The sequence below is a fragment of the Drosophila mojavensis genome, unplaced genomic scaffold (genome assembly GCF_018153725.1).
Source record: "Drosophila mojavensis isolate 15081-1352.22 unplaced genomic scaffold, ASM1815372v1 contig_80, whole genome shotgun sequence".
Classification (NCBI taxonomy): domain Eukaryota; kingdom Metazoa; phylum Arthropoda; class Insecta; order Diptera; family Drosophilidae; genus Drosophila; species Drosophila mojavensis.
The window spans coordinates 2178836-2196986 of NW_025318906.1; the positions used below are offsets into that span (position 1 = coordinate 2178836).

An 18151-nucleotide genomic window follows, 5' to 3' on the forward strand; every position below is an offset into this window, starting at 1 on the left:
GTATAATATAATATATAAAAAAATCCTTAAAGAAAATAATCAAAACTCAAGTGAGGCATTAAAATCTCAGATTCTGTTGAATTCAGCTTCAGATGTTCCTCTGGGCTTCAAGTCTTCAAATTTGTAGCCGGAAATTTCTAGGTTTTGCAGAACTTAAAACCCAAATTATATATTTTTCTAATTCCAGTTACGTTTATAGCACATCAAATACTTGCAAGTCATGTTCAAGACTGACGCACAGAATTTCATCACACTCTGGCTGGCCTGTGTATTTGGGAAGTACCTTTTGGGCAGGTGCAACTTTTCGACCGTGTGCTAAGCAAATGGCAGCGTGAAGCAGGTGTAATAACCTTCTAGCGCATGATCAACAAATAAATAAATTACGTGAAAGTGAACAAAATAAACAGAATTGCAATAATTAATATAAGCAAATAAAGTCCAACCACAAGTTCTACTCAGCCTTAGAACTGATATACATATACGATGTGAATTAGAAGAAGGCGCTGAAAATAAAGAAAAACAAGTCGAGCTCTCAGGCAAATATAAGGCCGACGAAATTAGGTTTGCAGCATCAGTTCAACTTAGAACGATTTACCGAGTATATCGAGAGCGAGAGAGCAAGGAAATCAAAACAGTGAAAGATGCGTTTAACACTTTTGGCGCTAGTTGGCGCAGTTTGCATCGCCTGCAGCTTTGCCCATCCGCTGGAGGAGCAAGCCGAGAAGAACGACCTGTACAACGTGGCTGATCTGGGTCAAGGCCATGCCAATGAAGAAGGACGACAGGCTCGATTCCTGCTTGGAGGCCTTGGCGGCCTTGGCGGCTGGGGTGGCGGCTGGGGCGGAGGCTTCCGTCGCGGCTGGGGCGGTGGCTGGGGAGGCGGCGGCTGGGGCGGCGGCTATGGCGGCGGCTGGGGAGGTGGTGGCTGGCGTGGTGGTTGGGGCGGCGGCTGGGGTGGTGGCTATCGTGGCGGCTGGGGCGGCGGCTGGCTTGGCTAAGCTCTGCTCAAGCAAGCAAATCAGCCTCTACCAAGAACGACCTGCCAAGCAGCTGCTGCACCACAACAGCTTCTAATCCTTTACTGGTGTTTGTAAATAAAGAACATTTAAAAATCGAAAGATTTTTTTATTTTTTGTATTTTAGAGAACTTTCTAAACATTGCAGAGTTCTAAAGAAAAATGTATTGGCTTTATAAAAGTAGAGGAAATGAAATAAGAAACCTTTAGTCGAGACTGCTCGACTAGGAAGAGCAAATGACGAAGAAGAACTACAGAAGATCATCTCAGTTGCCTATGTATGTGTAGCAGTATTCCTTTGGTATTTATATGAGTAAAACGAAGCTAGAAGCAATAGAGAGAGTGAGAGAGAGTGTTCCCATTGGTTATTTATGGCTCGACTGAAACGAGCCCTACCTGACTTCGGCCCCAATAAATGAGTACGATTTAGGCTTTGAGCGAAAGTCGATCGATATAACGGGCAGCAGCTTCAGCATTTCTTCAGTCGCCCAGACCCGGTGGGGGTCATTCGTGCAGTGCATTAAAGTGAAGTCAAGTGTGTGATCATTGCTAAGCATTAAAGACATGGAGGCAATACTTAGAGGAAATACTTGAAGACAATACTTGCAGGAAATACTTAGAGAAATTAAAAAACAGTTTTTATAAGAATAATATTTATTTACGTTATCATCAATACTTCATTAATAAATATACATACATGTATATAATCTGCATCCCATACCCAATCTAATAAATCAAAGTCAGTCGATATATATTTTTCGAGCAATATTCGTTTTATTGCAAAGCTTGCTTTAAGTCGTACGACAATTTAACAATCAAACTTACATAATGTACAAAACATATACATACACATATATAAATATATTTATATACATATACATATACATGCAATTCGTTAGGCGCTAGGTAGATGTGAAAGGGAGTTCGAAAGAGAACGCAGGGAAAATGCATAAATATACACAGAGTGGGAAAAATGAAAGGAGGGGGAGTGAGTGAGTGGGTGAGGGAGGGAAAATGGAGACAATATACATATACATATATAGAGAGACAGAGGTCTGTGAATCCTTTGCTGCCGACCAGCTGAGCTTCATCCTGGATGTTATCATACAAATATAATCAATTATACATATATTGTAAATATATATATTTCTCAATGGTCGTCATATGAATTATTTGAAGAATCTGCGTGGAGCAGCGGCAGCTGGGCTAACTGGAGGTGGAGTTGGAATATGAGCGCCCTCGGCACGGAAGCCATTTTCATCGGCGATGTAGGTGATGGTATAGAGAACACCGTCGGGACCGGTGTACGAGTAGGAGCCTTGCATGACCTGGCAGAGAAAATAAGACGATTATGTTGAGAAGATTCTGAGAAGTGTCTAAAAGTAGGCAACGAAAGCTTTAGAAAGCTTTCACTTGCTCCCGAAAATGGGCAACGGGTAAAAGTCTACCTGAGCTTCCAGCTGCGAACCGGGATTCTTGAGGTAGCCAGCTTCATCGGCGCGAATTCCGTTGCTCGTCTCGTAGCTGGGAATGAATTATATGAGAGATATTTCATAAAAATTCAATTATATAGAGCATCAATCATATATACGATTTGCTTCAATCATTTCGAAATGGGAGCTGGATTAGCATTATATATAAGATTCATATTTTAGACTAAGACTAACTGGCAGAAGGATTGATTGACTGATTATCCAAATAATCTATGACATATACATATAGAGCTGCCTGAATGAGTTGGTCATCAATCCTTAATAGCTTGGCCATGATTGAATTATTGACTAGTTCAATGGCGGTAGAACAGTGCGAGTATAATACATATATAGGTATATAGTATGATAGTTATCTGCATATTAACAGAACTGAGTGAATGATTGGCTAACGAGCTGACTGACGTTTAGTAGATCTATTAATGCGACAATCTGAATGATTGACCTATTGGTTGCCAGATTGAATGATCGATTGATTGATTGATTGGTTGACTTATTACTTGTTAGGCTAACTGACTGACTAACTAGAGAGCTATGTGTACCATAAAGATGTGGGAGTGCTCCTGCCTCCTGACTGAGTAACTAAATGGCAGACGAAATGATTGATTGACTGACTCTAAAAATGCTTGAGCGTTCCAACTGATTAACTGAGTAACCAAACGACAAACTGAAGTTGTGACACAATAGTTTGATTGTTTGACTGATTGGAGGATCTAACTGATTGAATGTCTTACAGTGTTGATTGATGGCCAATAGAATGATGTCTATGCATTCACGTTTGCTTATAATCAAAGCCTACCTTCATTTGCGTTTCCCAATTTTGTTTAAAATGTCGCACATCATCATCACCATCTACTTACTTGTATTGATAGGAGCCATCCGGATTCAGATCAAAGTTCTGCTTGAGTATCACAGCGTTCGCATCGTATGAGTTGCCGCGGGGCTGAGCCAGACCGCGTTGTGGCTGAGCTGTGACCAGGCACAGGGAGCACAACGCCAGGGCGGCGACGACGTAGGCGGAGCTAAGCAACTGCATGACCTTTTTGTATGTTTGATAAACGACAAGGCAGATGATTGGTTAATTGAGCACAGCAGCAGCGACAGCAACTTCAGATAATGTCAAACGATGTGAATAATTGCAATTGATGGCTCTACTAATAACCAGCAATCATCTTTTATGGCATCTTTCGAAAGTCAACAAATAATTGGCGAGACAAGAAGGTCGCAGCTAAATGCTGCCTAAATATGCATATGAGGAAGAGGAAGAAGAAGACACACAGAAGTGAGCTGTGAAACTTTGACGAGGTACTAGATTATATGGGCATATGAGTAGAGGGCGGTAGAGAGAAGTGAAGTATTTCTGTTATCGATTATTGGCTATCGATATTTTGCTGAAATTACTAGGATACAATCCAGAGTCAAGAACTCGGAAATAGAGTCAAAAAACTGATAGCTAAATGCCTAATAATGTGAGAGAGCGAGACAGAGCATTAAGGAATACAATATCGATCGATCGATTCTTGACTATCGATATTTTCAGCTTATTTCAGTCTTCCTCAGAAGTATTTTAGCCTTAGCTAAGAAACTTTTTAGAGCAACTATTTCATTAATTTATTTAAGAGGAAATGCAAACAAGTCCAGATTACTTTTTCTTGATTTTTTTCTTGATCTAGCTTTTATATATCCTTTTGAGAATATATTTTTAGAAACTTGTAGATCTCTCAATTGTAATCCAAAGGATTTGCCTCCTTGCCCACATGGAACTTGTTTTATGAAATGTTCATAATAAGTATTTGGTTTTCTGTTATTTATTTTATTCGTTTTTATATCAGATCCTTGCTGATCCTTGGGCACAACACACAAAACACCAGATTTGCAGAACTCACTTTAATAAATTTGAGCGCGATTTTTGTGTAGAACTGAAGCGTTTGTGTGGCGCTCGGAAGGCTCGTCAAAACTGTTTTGACTTGAATGCAGTCGACGCAAAGGTTTTTATACCAAAAATGCATTCACTGAGCCGCAGCAGCAGCAGCAGCAGCAGCAGCTGCAGCAGCAACTGCAGCAGCGGCAGCGACAGCATCCGCAACGAGAGCAGCGCAGCAGCAATCAGATTGTCAAGAAGAAGAAGAGGCAGCAGCAGCAGCGGCAGCGGCAGCTTGAAGATTAAGAAGCTGTACATTTGACAGCAGCGGACGAGTTGGCAACAGAATCGGAAGAGGCTGCCACTTGTACCACGCGGCGTATGCGCAACGTGTTTGAGAATGCAAATGGGCGTTGCGCATACGCCGTGTATAAGCAGCATAACCATATGACTGAGTGTGTGTGAGTGTGTTATATCAGTTGAGCCGACAGCTAAGCTACATTCTATATATGTGTAGATGTATGTGTCCCTCTGTGTGTGTGTGTGTTTGTGTGTGTTTGTGTGTGTGGCACGCCAGCTTGTCTAGGCTTTAATTTATGTGAATTAGCAATGCGAAGTTCATTTGATTAGCCCACGCTGGCGTTTACCCACACCTCTCTGCCTCTCCCTCTCTCCCTCTCACTCTCTGCGATGTGTGTGATTCAATTTGCGATGCGCCGCAATATGCAATAATTTGTTAATTCAAATATTAATTAAAAGATTAATAGCAAGACTTATGGCATGGATGTTGCAATGGGCTCGTTGAATCTATGAGCATTTGCTTGCATTAAATTCTCGTTTCTTGTTTTCATGCTTATTGACATTTGCAATGCGATTGCCTTGGGGGCGGGGCTTGGCGCACTGTTTGCCCACTTGCTTATGGAACACAATTGAATGCATCATCCAAGACCCAATCATTTGTTTGCCATTGTTTGATTTGCAGCATCTCACAAAACATCTCCAGCAGCAGCAGCAGCAGCGGCAGCAGCGGCAGCAGGAGCAGCAGCAGGAGACGCGGCGGCAGCTGTTGCTAATCACAATTTAGACATTTGAAACGCTTGCGCATGTTGGCCAATTTGCTGACCAACTGTGCCACTCCCCTGCACCAGTTCCCACTGAAAGGTGAACCAAATGATATGCCCACCGCAAAGGGTATGCGGCAAAAGGGGGCGGGGCTGAAGCTTCAGCTGTGCTAAGCTAAGCTAAGCTAAGCCGGCCGGCGCATAAAAATTGCAATTTTCAGCTTTAAACTTTAAACTTTTGCGGCGTGTAGGAAATGTCAGTTGCAATTCATAAAAATTGCAGCAATAGCAGCGGCCACCACGGCAACAGCAACAGCAACAACAACAACAACAAGAGGAGCTGGAGCAACAACAACAACAACAAAGAGTGCGCGCTGATCACGAACATGCCATGATGAACATCGCGCGAGATTAACGCGCCTCCAACAACAACAACAACAATAGCAGCAACTGCAAATGAGAGTGCTCTAGTCGGGTATGCGTGACCATCTGATGCTCTGCAAACATGGCTTGGCCAATCTTTATACTAAACATATATATTTGTATACTTTGCATTTATGAAAATGGAACTTAGCTGGACAAATATTTTATTTTTAAGAATATTATTTAATGTTTATACATTAATATACATATGTATAGTAAAAATTACTACATTTTCTGAATGATTCCCTATATATGAAACCCATATACATATAAATCTTATTTGAAATCACTCAAGTGATGATATATTTAGGGCTTAATAAATATTGATGGAATTTATAAGGTAAAATACATTAATAAATATTGATAGAATTTATAACATAATAGCTTGCACTTTAATTATTTTAATAAGGGTTTTTTTTTTTTTTTTTTTTTTTGTCATTTTGCCATATACAAATATTTGTTTATAAAAGAATAAAAATGTTATAATTAATTTATTTTTTCTTTATTCCAGTAATCCGTTTTATTGCTGCTCTGCCTACTGCCTACGGTCACCTACTCGATTAGCTAACCAATATACCCTGTGCTAGCCTGTATTAAAAAGCGCTCAGTTAGTGCAGCGAAGACGCCTTCTCTAAGCTCAGTTCGAGCTCCACCTCTCTGACTCCACCCGGCGTCTTTACCCGCCCCCGCGTCCAGCTGATCTTTGCCTAAGCCACCCTTTATTGTGGCTGTTGTTGTTGTTGTGTTCATAGTAGTAGTTGTTGTTGTTGTATTGCTGTGGCTTTTCCTTTTCGTCTCTTGTGCATTTTGTGTGGCGCGATTTGCCCGCGTTTTGCTGGCCTTCGTCTTAGCCAGCATCTGTAGCTGCTTAAGTGCATCTGCTGTGCCCTTCCCAATGGAGCATGTCGAATTAGTGGTAGTGTTTGTTACAGACACGACATTATTTATATATAATATTATTGTTAATAAGTGAATAAATATTACTATATATACATATATCTTTTTAAGTATACATATATACCTAAGTAAACCACTAAGCTAAGCTAAGGCCTTCGACTTGATGTTGTTCTTGTTATATTTGTGAATTTCCAATCAAATTTAATCAACACCCACACATCACTAGCTATGTAAGAGCAGCATCAATTGACCTCTGTCCGATCGCCCTTGGATCGTTCGTCTTATGTTCTCTCTCTTTACAATAGTTCTTCGGATACATAATTTCTGTATTTACTCTCAGCTTACCTATTGAATGAAGGCAGTGTGAAATTGGAGCTCAAGGCAAACGGACGCTGCTCCGATAATTGTGAATCCCTATATAAGAAGTAGACAGCAGCAATCCAATGAAACTTTCTATATCATTATCGTTAGAGTATTTGTTTAACCAAACAGTTATATTGTAATTCCTTAAATTTTCTTTGAACCTTTCAGAGTAAATTTCATCAGAAGTCACAGAGAGAAAAATTTAGGCTTGGGCAACATCAATAAGATCATTTTTGAAAATATCTTATATTAAATACTACTTCTTCTTCTTCACTTCTGCATCTCTTCGAAAGGGTATTCAAACGTCTCTCAACCCTTGTCCCGCTTCACTTCTCGTTCACATTTGACATACGCCATCTCCGTGCTTGGCCTACTCGTATTTGCAATACAGTTTCACACTCGTATTTCTCATTTAGTTGCTATTGCTCTCTGCCCAGAAAAAATTCCCGTGTGCCTTAGTGGACGTTGCTCAGTTTCAGTTGGAGTTTTCCGTCAGCTCGTTCGTTTCCCATTCACAATGATGAATGAATGAATGAATCGCATGTGTAACTCATTTTATTAGTCGTTTCAATCAGAGCTCGCATCATAAGTGCGCTTAAAATCTAACTGAAATTTATGCGGCTTTTTATCTTGCTGCCGCAATTCTTCTTCATCTTCTTCTTCATCTGCATTAGAGTGATATGCCTAATGATCAATGTGCATGAATGTAGGTATGTAGGTACATACGTATATGCTAATATTGAGTGCAGTTTCTGAGAGAAATACTAAGCTGAGTCGAGTTGGCCAGGCCAAAAAAAAAAAAAGACCAAAAACGAGTTTATGACGCAGCTTAATTGTTGCCCTGCAAGCAGTTGTTCCGAATGGGCATATTGGCTATGTGAATCGTGGAGGTAATCGACTTCAGATGACTTTGAATATTTAGCAAGAAGTATTCCTGGCGGGGCTGTTAAGTTGAGGTGTTGTAGGGGACTACAACTATAAGAACCAGACTAGATATGGATGTAAAAAGTCCGTTTCCAGACTTGGCTCGGTAACATTGGATAAGTTTGAACATAGATGCAAATTAAGATTTCGAGAATAAATTTAGATTTTATTATTGATATGCATTTTCAATGAAATCGATAAAAATCGATATAAATGTTGTTTTCATAGATTTCATAGATTTCGTTCTATAGGTATAAATTGCTCATAAACTGCGCACATATGCAAATAGATCTTTCTCTTTTAATAACCCTATTTCCATCTCTTTATGCATCTGATTTGTTTATCAATAATAGAAAGCTAGAATATTTTAGATTCAGAGTATACCCAGAGTATACTCTCTCTCTTTCTCTCTTTTACTCTTTCTCTGTAGTTCATGCCAACTTCTATTTAATTAGCATATATTTCGTAAGACATTAGAACTAGCTTCAAGTGTGATCTAAGAACTTGCCAGAGCTATTAAATAATACGCGAATTGTAAGCCCAACTAAAAATTTTGTCTGGAATTCCAATAAAAGCAGATTCATTAATTATATTTTTCGGCCTCTTCGGCCTGAGATAATCTCTGAATATTTCCCCACGCTGATTCACTGTGTTGTGTGAATAGTTATGCAAATCGAGCTGTGAGTGTTTTATTAAAATACATTCGGCGAAGTTTCTATAGAATTTCTTTACTGTTTTTATGGTTGCTGTTTTTTTTTTTGTATATTATAAATAACGTAATGGATGCTAATTCGTTGTCGACTGCGCCATATAAAAGCGACGCATTATCCAAACTTCTAGCCAGGTTAAGAGTGAAGACGACACAAGACGCGACATGTTCAAGCCAACAATCTGCCTGTTCGTGCTGGCGGTGGCCAGTGGTGCTGTTAGTGGTGCCAGCATTGGCGGCAAGCTAATCAACGATGTAACCACCGAGAAGCGTGAGATTATACCCCTGCTCAGCTTTGAGGTGGACAAGAAACCCGACGGCTCGTTCCGCTTCCAATACGAGGGCGGCGATAGGAGCTACCGCGAAGAGACCGGCTCGGTCAGCAATGCCGGCACCGATGATGAGGCCATCGAGGTGAAAGGCTCCTATCGTTACATCGATGCCGATGGCCAGGAAGTGGTGGTCCACTACACCGCAGGCAAGAATGGCTTCGTGCCCATTGGCACCAACATTCCCGTTGAGATCTCGAATCTGGCCAAGGCAGCCGCCGACCTGCCCGAATACACTGAGGAGCAGCAACGTGCCGATCGCTACAATCAGCGTCGCGCTCGCTCCAAGTCTGAGGAGCAGCCCGTCGAGGCAGCTAAGACTCTTGTGGCCGCTGAGCCCGTCCAAGCCGAGGCAGCTGTGCCCGCTGAGTCCGTCCAGACAGAGACAGCTGTAGCTGCTGATGCCGCCCAGACAAAGACAGTCGTGGCTGCTGAGCCCGTTCCAGCAGAAGCAGAAGCAGTCGTGGCTGCAGAGTCCGTCAAGACAGAGACAGCTGTACCCGCTGAGACCGTCAAGACGAAGAGACTCGTGACCGCTGAGCCCGTCCAATCAGAGACAGTTGTGGCCGCAGAGTCCGTCAAGACGGAGACTGTTGTGCCAGCTGAGCCCGTCCAGACGAAGACACTTGTGGCCACAGAGCCCATTGTAGCGGCTGAGTCCGTCAAGACAGAGACAGTTGTGGCCGCAGAGTCCGTCAAGACGGAGACGGTTGTGCCAGCTGAGCCCGTCCAGACGAAGACACTCGTGGCCACAGAGCCCGTTGTAGCCGCTGAATCCGTCAAGACGGAGACTGTTGTACCCGCTGACTCCAAGACGAAGACACTCGTGGCCACGGAGCCCGTTGTAGCGGCTGAATCCGTCAAGACGGAGACTGTCGTGCCAGCTGAGCCCGTCGAGGTAGTGAAGACTCTGGAGCAAGTCAAGGCAGCTGAGCCCGCTGTCGCTGCATCTGAGTTTGTGCCCGTGAAGGTGGTGAGCAGCCTGGTATGAAGAATCCTGAGTGATAAATGAGACTTAATACGATTCTATGTTAGTATTTTAATTTCTATATTTGTAAATTGATTAGCAATAATAAAAACAACAATGAAATAAGTGAAAATGATCAACTGCGAATTTAATTTAAATGGTTTAAAAACTTAAAATAAAATAATTTTGACATTGTTTGCAGCAATGCATAGCGCAGACTTTCAGATATCAATTTCGGCTATTTAGCTATGAAAGCAATACAAAATAATGATTTATATATAACGAAAATTTATTGAAATTCCATTTAAATAAAGATCTAGCTAGTTTTTTGCGAACTTTCTATTCTTTTATACTTTTATGCCTTGGAAAGGTTATTGCTTTATAAAAGCCTTTTATTGATTATAACTATTATGTCATCAATGCCTAATTTCATTCATTAGCATAGCAATATACATACTTCTTTAACACTGTTTGCAATTGACAGAGCTGCAAATCTCGTCTATCTATAGCCCCTGAGATCGCACCCAAAATGTTTGCAAAAAATATCATGTTAATTGCCAAATAATGATGTCATAAAACTTTATGGAGCCACAGAGGCTGCTGTGATGATGAAACGTGAGTTTTGTGGACCATAAAAGCTCTTTTTTACTCTCTCTGTCTCACTCTCTCTCTCTCTCACTCTCTCTCTCTCTCTTTGCCACTCTCTGTAATCAAAACCTGAGGTAGAAGTTCTTTTACCTAATGAATGTAGCTGGAAGATTAAAAATTCGGGATCTTCTGGCTTAATTGATAGGAGTTGAAAAATTTGCATAATTAGTTGAGTCATTTGTCATTGCTATGATGCTGTCCGATAATTGAGCATTCAACTTCAAATCCTCGTGCTAAATGTAATAAATCATGTGTGCTCAGTCGGGCCATAGATTGGCTAATGCCGCCAGACGTTTCTGTGGTGCGAAACAAATTAATTACAGCAATGAATCAAGCATAAACAGCAAAAGTGATTGATGCTGCAATGAAGATTGATTGATTGTTTAAGACTCATTATTAAGAACTGTGTACATAGAGCGGCAGAGCTTAGACAAATAAATAGATAAAAATATCAAGTAAAAACAATTATTATTAAAATTAAACATGAACTATAAAGAATAAAATAAAAAAAATGAAATTAATCAAAGTAATAAAAAAAGAACAAGTAAAAATTAAATATGTAAGATTAAATATTATAAAAAGGTCTTTTAATAAAAATACGTAAATTTTTAAAGCTATGCATATTTACGAAAAAAACTCGAAAATAAATGAATTAAAAATATAAAATATCGGTAAACAAGACAATTATCATCTTATTTCGTATTTCACATAGCAACTACAACAAGTTGAACTATGCCAAGCTCCACTGCAGCATCGAAAGCGACTAAACGCGTGATTATCATCGATTGCGCACGTCTGAAGAGAAGCATCGATGTGGCTCCCCAAAGCATCGAACCGCATGCTTGCTAGTGTGTCAAGCTTTTGTTTTTCAAGGTCTACGAAGTTGGGAATTTCTAATCTTTGCTTATAGAGAGAGAGAGAGAGAGAGAGAGAAGGAGAAAGGGAGAGGGGGATAGAGAAAGATTATGCAAAGCAGCAGACGAAATTGGGTGTATTCAAATATTTCCTCCGCTTGTCATCGATTCAATATCTTTGATATTTTTCGTTTTAAATTTTATTGGCATCTTCATTATGTTACATAACTATTTCACTGACTATATTTCACCTTCGACTCCAATTCAGAGTCGACGGCGTTAGGCAAATCCTTGGCTGCCTCAGCCACGGCCGTGATATCGGGATTAATGATGGAGCCATAGGGCACAAAGCCATTCACACCCGCTGTGTAGAAGACCTCAACGGTTTCGCCGAATTCATTCAGGTACCTGTAGGAGCCCTTGACCTCGAGTGCCTCGTCGTCGGTGCCGGCATTCACCAGGTGAGCCTCCTCTTCGCGCTTGGTGCCATCGCCAGACTCGTAGGAGGACCTATAGGAACCATCCTCGCTTTTGCTGACCTCTGAGTTCAGAATGGGCACGACTTCCTCTTTCTCGGAAACGGGCAAGGCCTGGGCGACGGCCAGCACAGCCAGGACGAACAAGGGTAGCTGCAAGAAATCCAGATCAGGGCGTTAGCTCAACTATCTGCAGAGTTTGCCTGGGGGTTCCAGCGCACTTACGAACTTGAACATTTTCAATATATTTATATATATGGTTTTTTTCTTTTTATATTCGAACTGGATCAACGAAAGCGAGAGTTTGAGTGAGACTAACCCGTGCGTTGGCTTTTATATGCGGCTGGCATTGCGATCAAATAATTCAACGCTTCTCTATGCGCTTAAACATGCCAAACATGTTTGCATCCCGGTTTATGGCAGCTGCGCTACGTCCAAAAACTTTAAACGATGCTCAAATTACTTCACGCTAAATGTCAGGGTCATTCCACAAAAAAGAAAACAGAAACAACACAAAAAATGTGTCAACCACTGAGGCGGTGCTGGCGATTAGCCACTCAGTTATTCCAGAGCCGCTGCAGCAGTAACTTCCGCGCTCTATTTGCTCCTCTATCTTTAAACTGCATCCATACGATGGCCGTAAAGAACCGACATATAATTTCTAGTTTTATATATTTGTACCTTAACTATTCTAACTCAAAAGTCAAACAATGAACTCAGAGATGATCGTCAAGTGTCGGCAGCATACTCAAATATTTAGTGAGCCAGCAGACCTACCCAAAATTGGACTGGAAATGCCCAGGGCACTTAGTAAACGTTGTGGCTGTGGCTGTTCGGGTTACTCCTCTGCTCAGGTGTCAGACTTTTTTGCATCTTACACGAATCGCATTCAGATGGAGATACTTACTAATATATTACAAGAGAGAATGACACAAAGCGCTGACATTTTACATGCTAAATGAAAACATTTGTGGGCTTGGTGGTGGATGCCAATGCTGAGAGGCAATTAATCGCAACACCTTGAGTGGGTGAAGCAGCCAGCCAACAACAATTGTGTCTCTAGCTTGTAAAAGGTAATGCCAGCTGAGAGCCTGCTAATGGATGCACTGATTGATGCCATCAATTCAGAAGATCTAGCCACAGATAACTGCTGGAATTACAGATATGAAATGAGTTTGAATTACGAATGAAGATACAGATACGGATGCAGATACAGATACAGATACAGATACAGATACAGATACAGATACAGATACAGATGCAGATACAGATACAGATACAGATACAGATACAGATACAGATACAGATACAGATACAGATACAGATACAGATACAGATACAGATACAGATACAGATAGAGATACAGATACAGATACAGATACAGATACAGATACAGATACAGATACAGATACAGATACAGATACAGATACAGATACAGATACAGATACAGATACAGATACAGATACAGATACAGATACAGATACAGATACAGATACAGATACAGATACAGATACAGATACAGATACAGATACAGATACAAATACAGATACAGATACAGATACAGATACAGATACAGATACAGATACAGATACAGATACAGATACAGATACAGATACAGATACAGATACAGATACAGATACAGATACAGATACAGATACAGATACAGATACAGATACAGATACAGATACAGATACAGATACAGATACAGATACAGATACAGATACAGATACAGATACAGATACAGATGCAGATACAGATACAGATACAGATACAGATACAGATACAGATACAGATACAGATACAGATACAGATACAGATACAGATACAGATACAGATACAGATACAGATACAGATACAGATACAGATACAGATGCAGATACAGATACAGATACAGATACAGATACAGATACAGATGCAGATACAGATAGAGATAGAGATAGAGATAGAGATAGAGATACAGATACAGATACAGATACAGATACAGATACAGATACAGATACAGATGCAGATGCAGATGCAGATGCAGATACAGATAGAGATAGAGATACAGATACAGATAGAGATACAGATACAGATACAGATACAGATACAGATACAGATACAGATACAGATACAGATACAGATGCAGATACAGATACAGATACAGATACAGATACAGATACAGATACAGATACAGATAGAGATAGAGATACAGATACAGATACAGATACAGATACAGATACAGATACAGATACAGATACAGATACAGATACAGATACAGATACAGATACAGATACAGATACAGATACAGATACAGATACAGATACAGATACAGATACAGATACAGATACAGATACAGATACAGATACAGATACAGATACAGATACAGATACAGATACAGATACAGATACAGATACAGATACAGATACAGATACAGATACAGATACAGATACAGATACAGATACAGATACAGATACAGATACAGATACAGATACAGATACAGATACAGATACAGATACAGATACAGATACAGATACAGATACAGATACAGATACAGATACAGATACAGATACAGATACAGATACAGATACAGATACAGATACAGATACAGATACAGATACAGATACAGATACAGATACAGATACAGATACAGATACAGATACAGATACAGATACAGATACAGATACAGATACAGATACAGATACAGATACAGATACAGATACAGATACAGATACAGATACAGATACAGATACAGATACAGATACAGATACAGATACAGATACAGAAGATACAGATACAGATACAGATACAGATACAGATACAGATACAGATACAGATACAGATACAGATACAGATACAGATACAGATACAGATACAGATACAGATACAGATACAGATACAGATACAGATACAGATACAGATACAGATACAGATACAGATACAGATACAGATACAGATACAGATACAGATACAGATACAGATACAGATACAGATACAGATACAGATACAGATACAGATACAGATACAGATACAGATACAGATACAGATACAGATACAGATACAGATACAGATACAGATACAGATACAGATACAGATACAGATACAGATACAGATACAGATACAGATACAGATACAGATACAGATACAGATACAGATACAGATACAGATACAGATACAGATACAGATACAGACACAGATACAGATACAGATACAGATACAGATACAGATACAGATACAGATACAGATACAGATACAGATACAGATACAGATACAGATACAGATACAGATACAGATACAGATACAGATACAGATACAGATACAGATACAGATACAGATACAGATACAGATACAGATACAGATACAGATACAGATACAGATACAGATACAGATACAGACTTCCTCCTCATAGTTCGCCTTTTTGCATCTCATCAATCAGTCTTCGCTCAATTTCTTCTTCTTCTATCTTGTTTCCCATGAATCGCAGAAACTGTTAAATATCTCATCAGCAATTAAAACTTGTTTGATAAATGCTTCAAATTAAAATTCTAATTAGCTGCATAAACTGTGTTTATCGCTCTCCTCGATAATGAAAATTTCAATTGAATTCGCAATAAATATCGAGAGCCATAAACTCAGAACTAGAAGATTTGTTGAATGGCCAGCAGAGAGAAGAATAAACATTATTATTAATTTAGCTACATTTTTTATCGGCGTCGGCGTCGACGTCGGCTCTGACGACATTTGGCAAAAGGGCACAACCCGGACTGGAGAGCCGTGGGGCCCAGTGGGCCCCAGCTCGAGATCGAGCTCCAAAAACAAGAGCCAACTGAAATTACCATGTTGCAAATTGTGGTGCCAATAAAAATTGCCACAATTTATATTTGTGACAGGCGCAGCGAGGCGATGCACGTACCCAAATTAAATATGTGCACGATGAGCAGCTTTACGACCAGTGTTGGTAGCCGTCAGAGCCGAAGCAGCAACTGCAGCAGCAGCAGCAGCTGGTGTTGTAAGTATTTGAGCTGTCCATTGGGCCATTTGCTCTCGCTTTGGCGCTCCCCATTTCGGCATAGTTGCCCGCTGAGCTGGCCAAGTGTCTGAGCTGGGGATTTCTGAATTGAATTTATTGACTAGCCAGGCTACGTTTGGTTTATGAATCGTTTATTTTCAATAATTGTTTGAATAACATTTACCAAAGTGCGACAATCAAGGCAGTTTAGCCGGCGCATAACAGCTCAACTGCTGCAGCTGCCAAGCTGAATGTCTTCAATTGATATACTCTTAATATTCTTGGCTTGATATTTATTTTATTTGTATCCTATTTCCATTCATTTTATGCTTATTTTGTAAAATTGCTTGAATATCATTTGAAATTATGCTTTAAGAATAGTTTATACATATGTAACTTCATATTTTTAAATAATTTAATTAACAACATTTGAAAGAGTGACTTGAGCTGACTAGTTAAGCAGCGTATAACAGTATATAACAGTTTATATAATGTGCTCAGTGATCTTTTCTCTTTTCTCTTGATGTACTTTTGAGCTTTAATAAGTGAACATAACTGAAAAGAGTTTGATTTAATAGTCAAGGGAATACCTCTAATAAATTCTTTGCTTACTTACAATTCAATATTTCTTACATTTTGCATTCCCAAGTTTTTTTTATACTTACCTTTTGCTGATTCGTAAAAATTAAACAGAGGCATAACAAAAAAAAAAAAAAAAAAAAAAAAACAAAAAAAAAACCATTCTGTTTACTTTCATAAAAATAAACTTTGTTCTTAAACATACATTTGGTACATTTTCTTGTAATACATTTCACATATCTCGTTTGTATAACACTTTTATAACAATTCAAATACTTTCGGCCCCACTTTAACTCCTTTTGCCCGCTCTCACCTCCAGTGATTGCACCGCATTCCTCGCCGCGTCGCTTATTTCCTTGGGTATATTCGTGCCCACGGGCACAAAGCCATTTTTATCAGCCACATAGCTGACCTCCACCTGCTTGCCATCACTGTCAATGTAACTATAAACACCAGATACTTCTAGTTCCGTATCGTCATCATCATCATTGTCATTATTATTATCATCAGCAACAGCCGCAGCAGCAACAGCTGAGTGCACATCTTCATCGTCTGCTGATCTCATGTGATTCTTGGAGCGTCTTACGATGCCCACCTCCTCGCGATAGCTGCCATCGGCGCCTTCATAGGCAAAGAAATAGGAGCCATCATTTTTTTGCTCGGCTAACGACTTGATAATCGGCACCAGCTCCAACTGCTGCTCAGCCTCAATGCCCCAGCCGCCTGTGCAGCAGAGAGCCAAGAGCAAGCACTACAAAGAGAGTGAGAGAGAGAGAGAGAGAAGTTGATGAAAGATAATTTCTGCTGCTGCTGCTGTGGTCGTTGCTTACCAATCGAAACATGTTTTATGGCAGTTCTTGTGAATTTATGCTAATCGCAAACAGTTCTTGGCGCTTTTATACCATTTCACTGATTGTGCTGGGTCAATAGAAAGTTGCGAGACGAGTCGCAAGGCGCAGATAAAGTCGTTGAACTGCATTTGCAATTTAAAGTAGCCGAAACCGAGTTATGTAACCTGCCTTAATTTGGCCATTGTCTGCGTGTTAAATGCGACACATCAGCTCGTTGCTGCCGTCGGTCTGTGGGCGCCTATCTGAATATCTAACAGCTTGTAGCATGAGCATGTGAGGTGCAGCAGCAGCTAATAAAATTTGTCAAATTGCTTGTACAAACATGTCGCCAAGTAGGCGTGGGCCATGCCCCAGCGACCAACGTACGTACAAAGCCAAGCCAGAAAAGAACAACAACAAAAAGCGAAAGGTGCTGCATATGCAACGGCTGACTGGCTAAGAAAATGGCTAAGCTCTTTTCCACTTGACTACCATGCAAATTCTTTGCCACAGTTTCAATTTGGAGTTTCTGAATTTTTGAGTTTTGTATCTTTCGAACTACGCTGTTACAGTGGGTGGGCACTGAGAAGCGACTAACATTTATGCCAAAATACTCAAAAAGAAGCAAAGCAAAAACAATTTTTAATAATTTTTGGCAAATTTCGCAACCAGACATTGGCAACTGTTTTTTTTATTTGTCTGCCAAAAGACTTACTAAATGCCCTGTAAAATGGGA

The 18151-nt window shown here is 40.1% G+C and overlaps 5 protein-coding genes across 5 annotated transcripts; 2 read left to right on the top strand and 3 right to left on the bottom strand.

The window, feature by feature from the left end:
• The first annotated feature begins 551 nt into the window (after nucleotides 1-551).
• LOC6578468 (protein FAM98B) lies at nucleotides 552-1118 on the top strand. Its single transcript, XM_002004343.4, has one exon. The coding sequence runs from the start codon at nucleotides 642-644 to the stop codon at nucleotides 996-998; it is 357 nt and encodes a 118-aa protein (XP_002004379.1). The 5' UTR covers nucleotides 552-641; the 3' UTR covers nucleotides 999-1118.
• Nucleotides 1119-1766: 648 nt separating this feature from the next.
• LOC6578469 (cuticle protein CP14.6) lies at nucleotides 1767-4460 on the bottom strand. Its single transcript, XM_002004344.3, has 4 exons — nucleotides 4393-4460; nucleotides 3367-3545; nucleotides 2465-2540; nucleotides 1767-2344 (listed from the first exon to the last, which is right to left on the bottom strand). The coding sequence occupies exons 2-4, from the start codon at nucleotides 3540-3542 to the stop codon at nucleotides 2186-2188; spliced, it is 411 nt and encodes a 136-aa protein (XP_002004380.1). The 5' UTR covers nucleotides 3543-3545; nucleotides 4393-4460; the 3' UTR covers nucleotides 1767-2185.
• Nucleotides 4461-8863: 4403 nt separating this feature from the next.
• LOC6578470 (titin homolog) lies at nucleotides 8864-10173 on the top strand. Its single transcript, XM_002004345.3, has one exon. The coding sequence runs from the start codon at nucleotides 8910-8912 to the stop codon at nucleotides 10062-10064; it is 1155 nt and encodes a 384-aa protein (XP_002004381.1). The 5' UTR covers nucleotides 8864-8909; the 3' UTR covers nucleotides 10065-10173.
• A 1546-nt stretch (nucleotides 10174-11719) lies between these two features.
• Nucleotides 11720-12347, bottom strand: LOC6578471 (larval cuticle protein 65Ag1). The gene is made up of 2 exons (XM_002004346.4): nucleotides 12244-12347; nucleotides 11720-12171 (listed from the first exon to the last, which is right to left on the bottom strand). The coding sequence occupies exons 1-2, from the start codon at nucleotides 12253-12255 to the stop codon at nucleotides 11776-11778; spliced, it is 408 nt and encodes a 135-aa protein (XP_002004382.2). The 5' UTR covers nucleotides 12256-12347; the 3' UTR covers nucleotides 11720-11775.
• A 4418-nt stretch (nucleotides 12348-16765) lies between these two features.
• Nucleotides 16766-17446, bottom strand: LOC122757701 (larval cuticle protein 16/17). The gene is made up of 2 exons (XM_044010782.1): nucleotides 17416-17446; nucleotides 16766-17336 (listed from the first exon to the last, which is right to left on the bottom strand). The coding sequence occupies exons 1-2, from the start codon at nucleotides 17425-17427 to the stop codon at nucleotides 16875-16877; spliced, it is 474 nt and encodes a 157-aa protein (XP_043866717.1). The 5' UTR covers nucleotides 17428-17446; the 3' UTR covers nucleotides 16766-16874.
• Between the last annotated feature and the right edge of the window lie 705 nt (nucleotides 17447-18151).

What these genes read in the sequence shown, in the direction of transcription:
- LOC6578470 (XM_002004345.3), top strand. Translation starts at nt 8,910, where the DNA reads ATGTTCAAGCCAACAATCTGCCTGTTCGTGCTGGCGGTGGCCAGTGGT.
- LOC6578468 (XM_002004343.4), top strand. Translation starts at nt 642, where the DNA reads ATGCGTTTAACACTTTTGGCGCTAGTTGGCGCAGTTTGCATCGCCTGC.
- LOC6578469 (XM_002004344.3), bottom strand. Translation starts at nt 3,542, where the DNA reads ATGCAGTTGCTTAGCTCCGCCTACGTCGTCGCCGCCCTGGCGTTGTGC. An exon ending in GATGGCTCCTATCAATACAA is followed by an intron (nt 2,541 to 3,366) that starts GTAAGTAGATGG and finishes ATTCATTCCCAG; the next exon opens with CTACGAGACGAGCAACGGAA. An exon ending in GTTCGCAGCTGGAAGCTCAG is followed by an intron (nt 2,345 to 2,464) that starts GTAGACTTTTAC and finishes TTTCTCTGCCAG; the next exon opens with GTCATGCAAGGCTCCTACTC.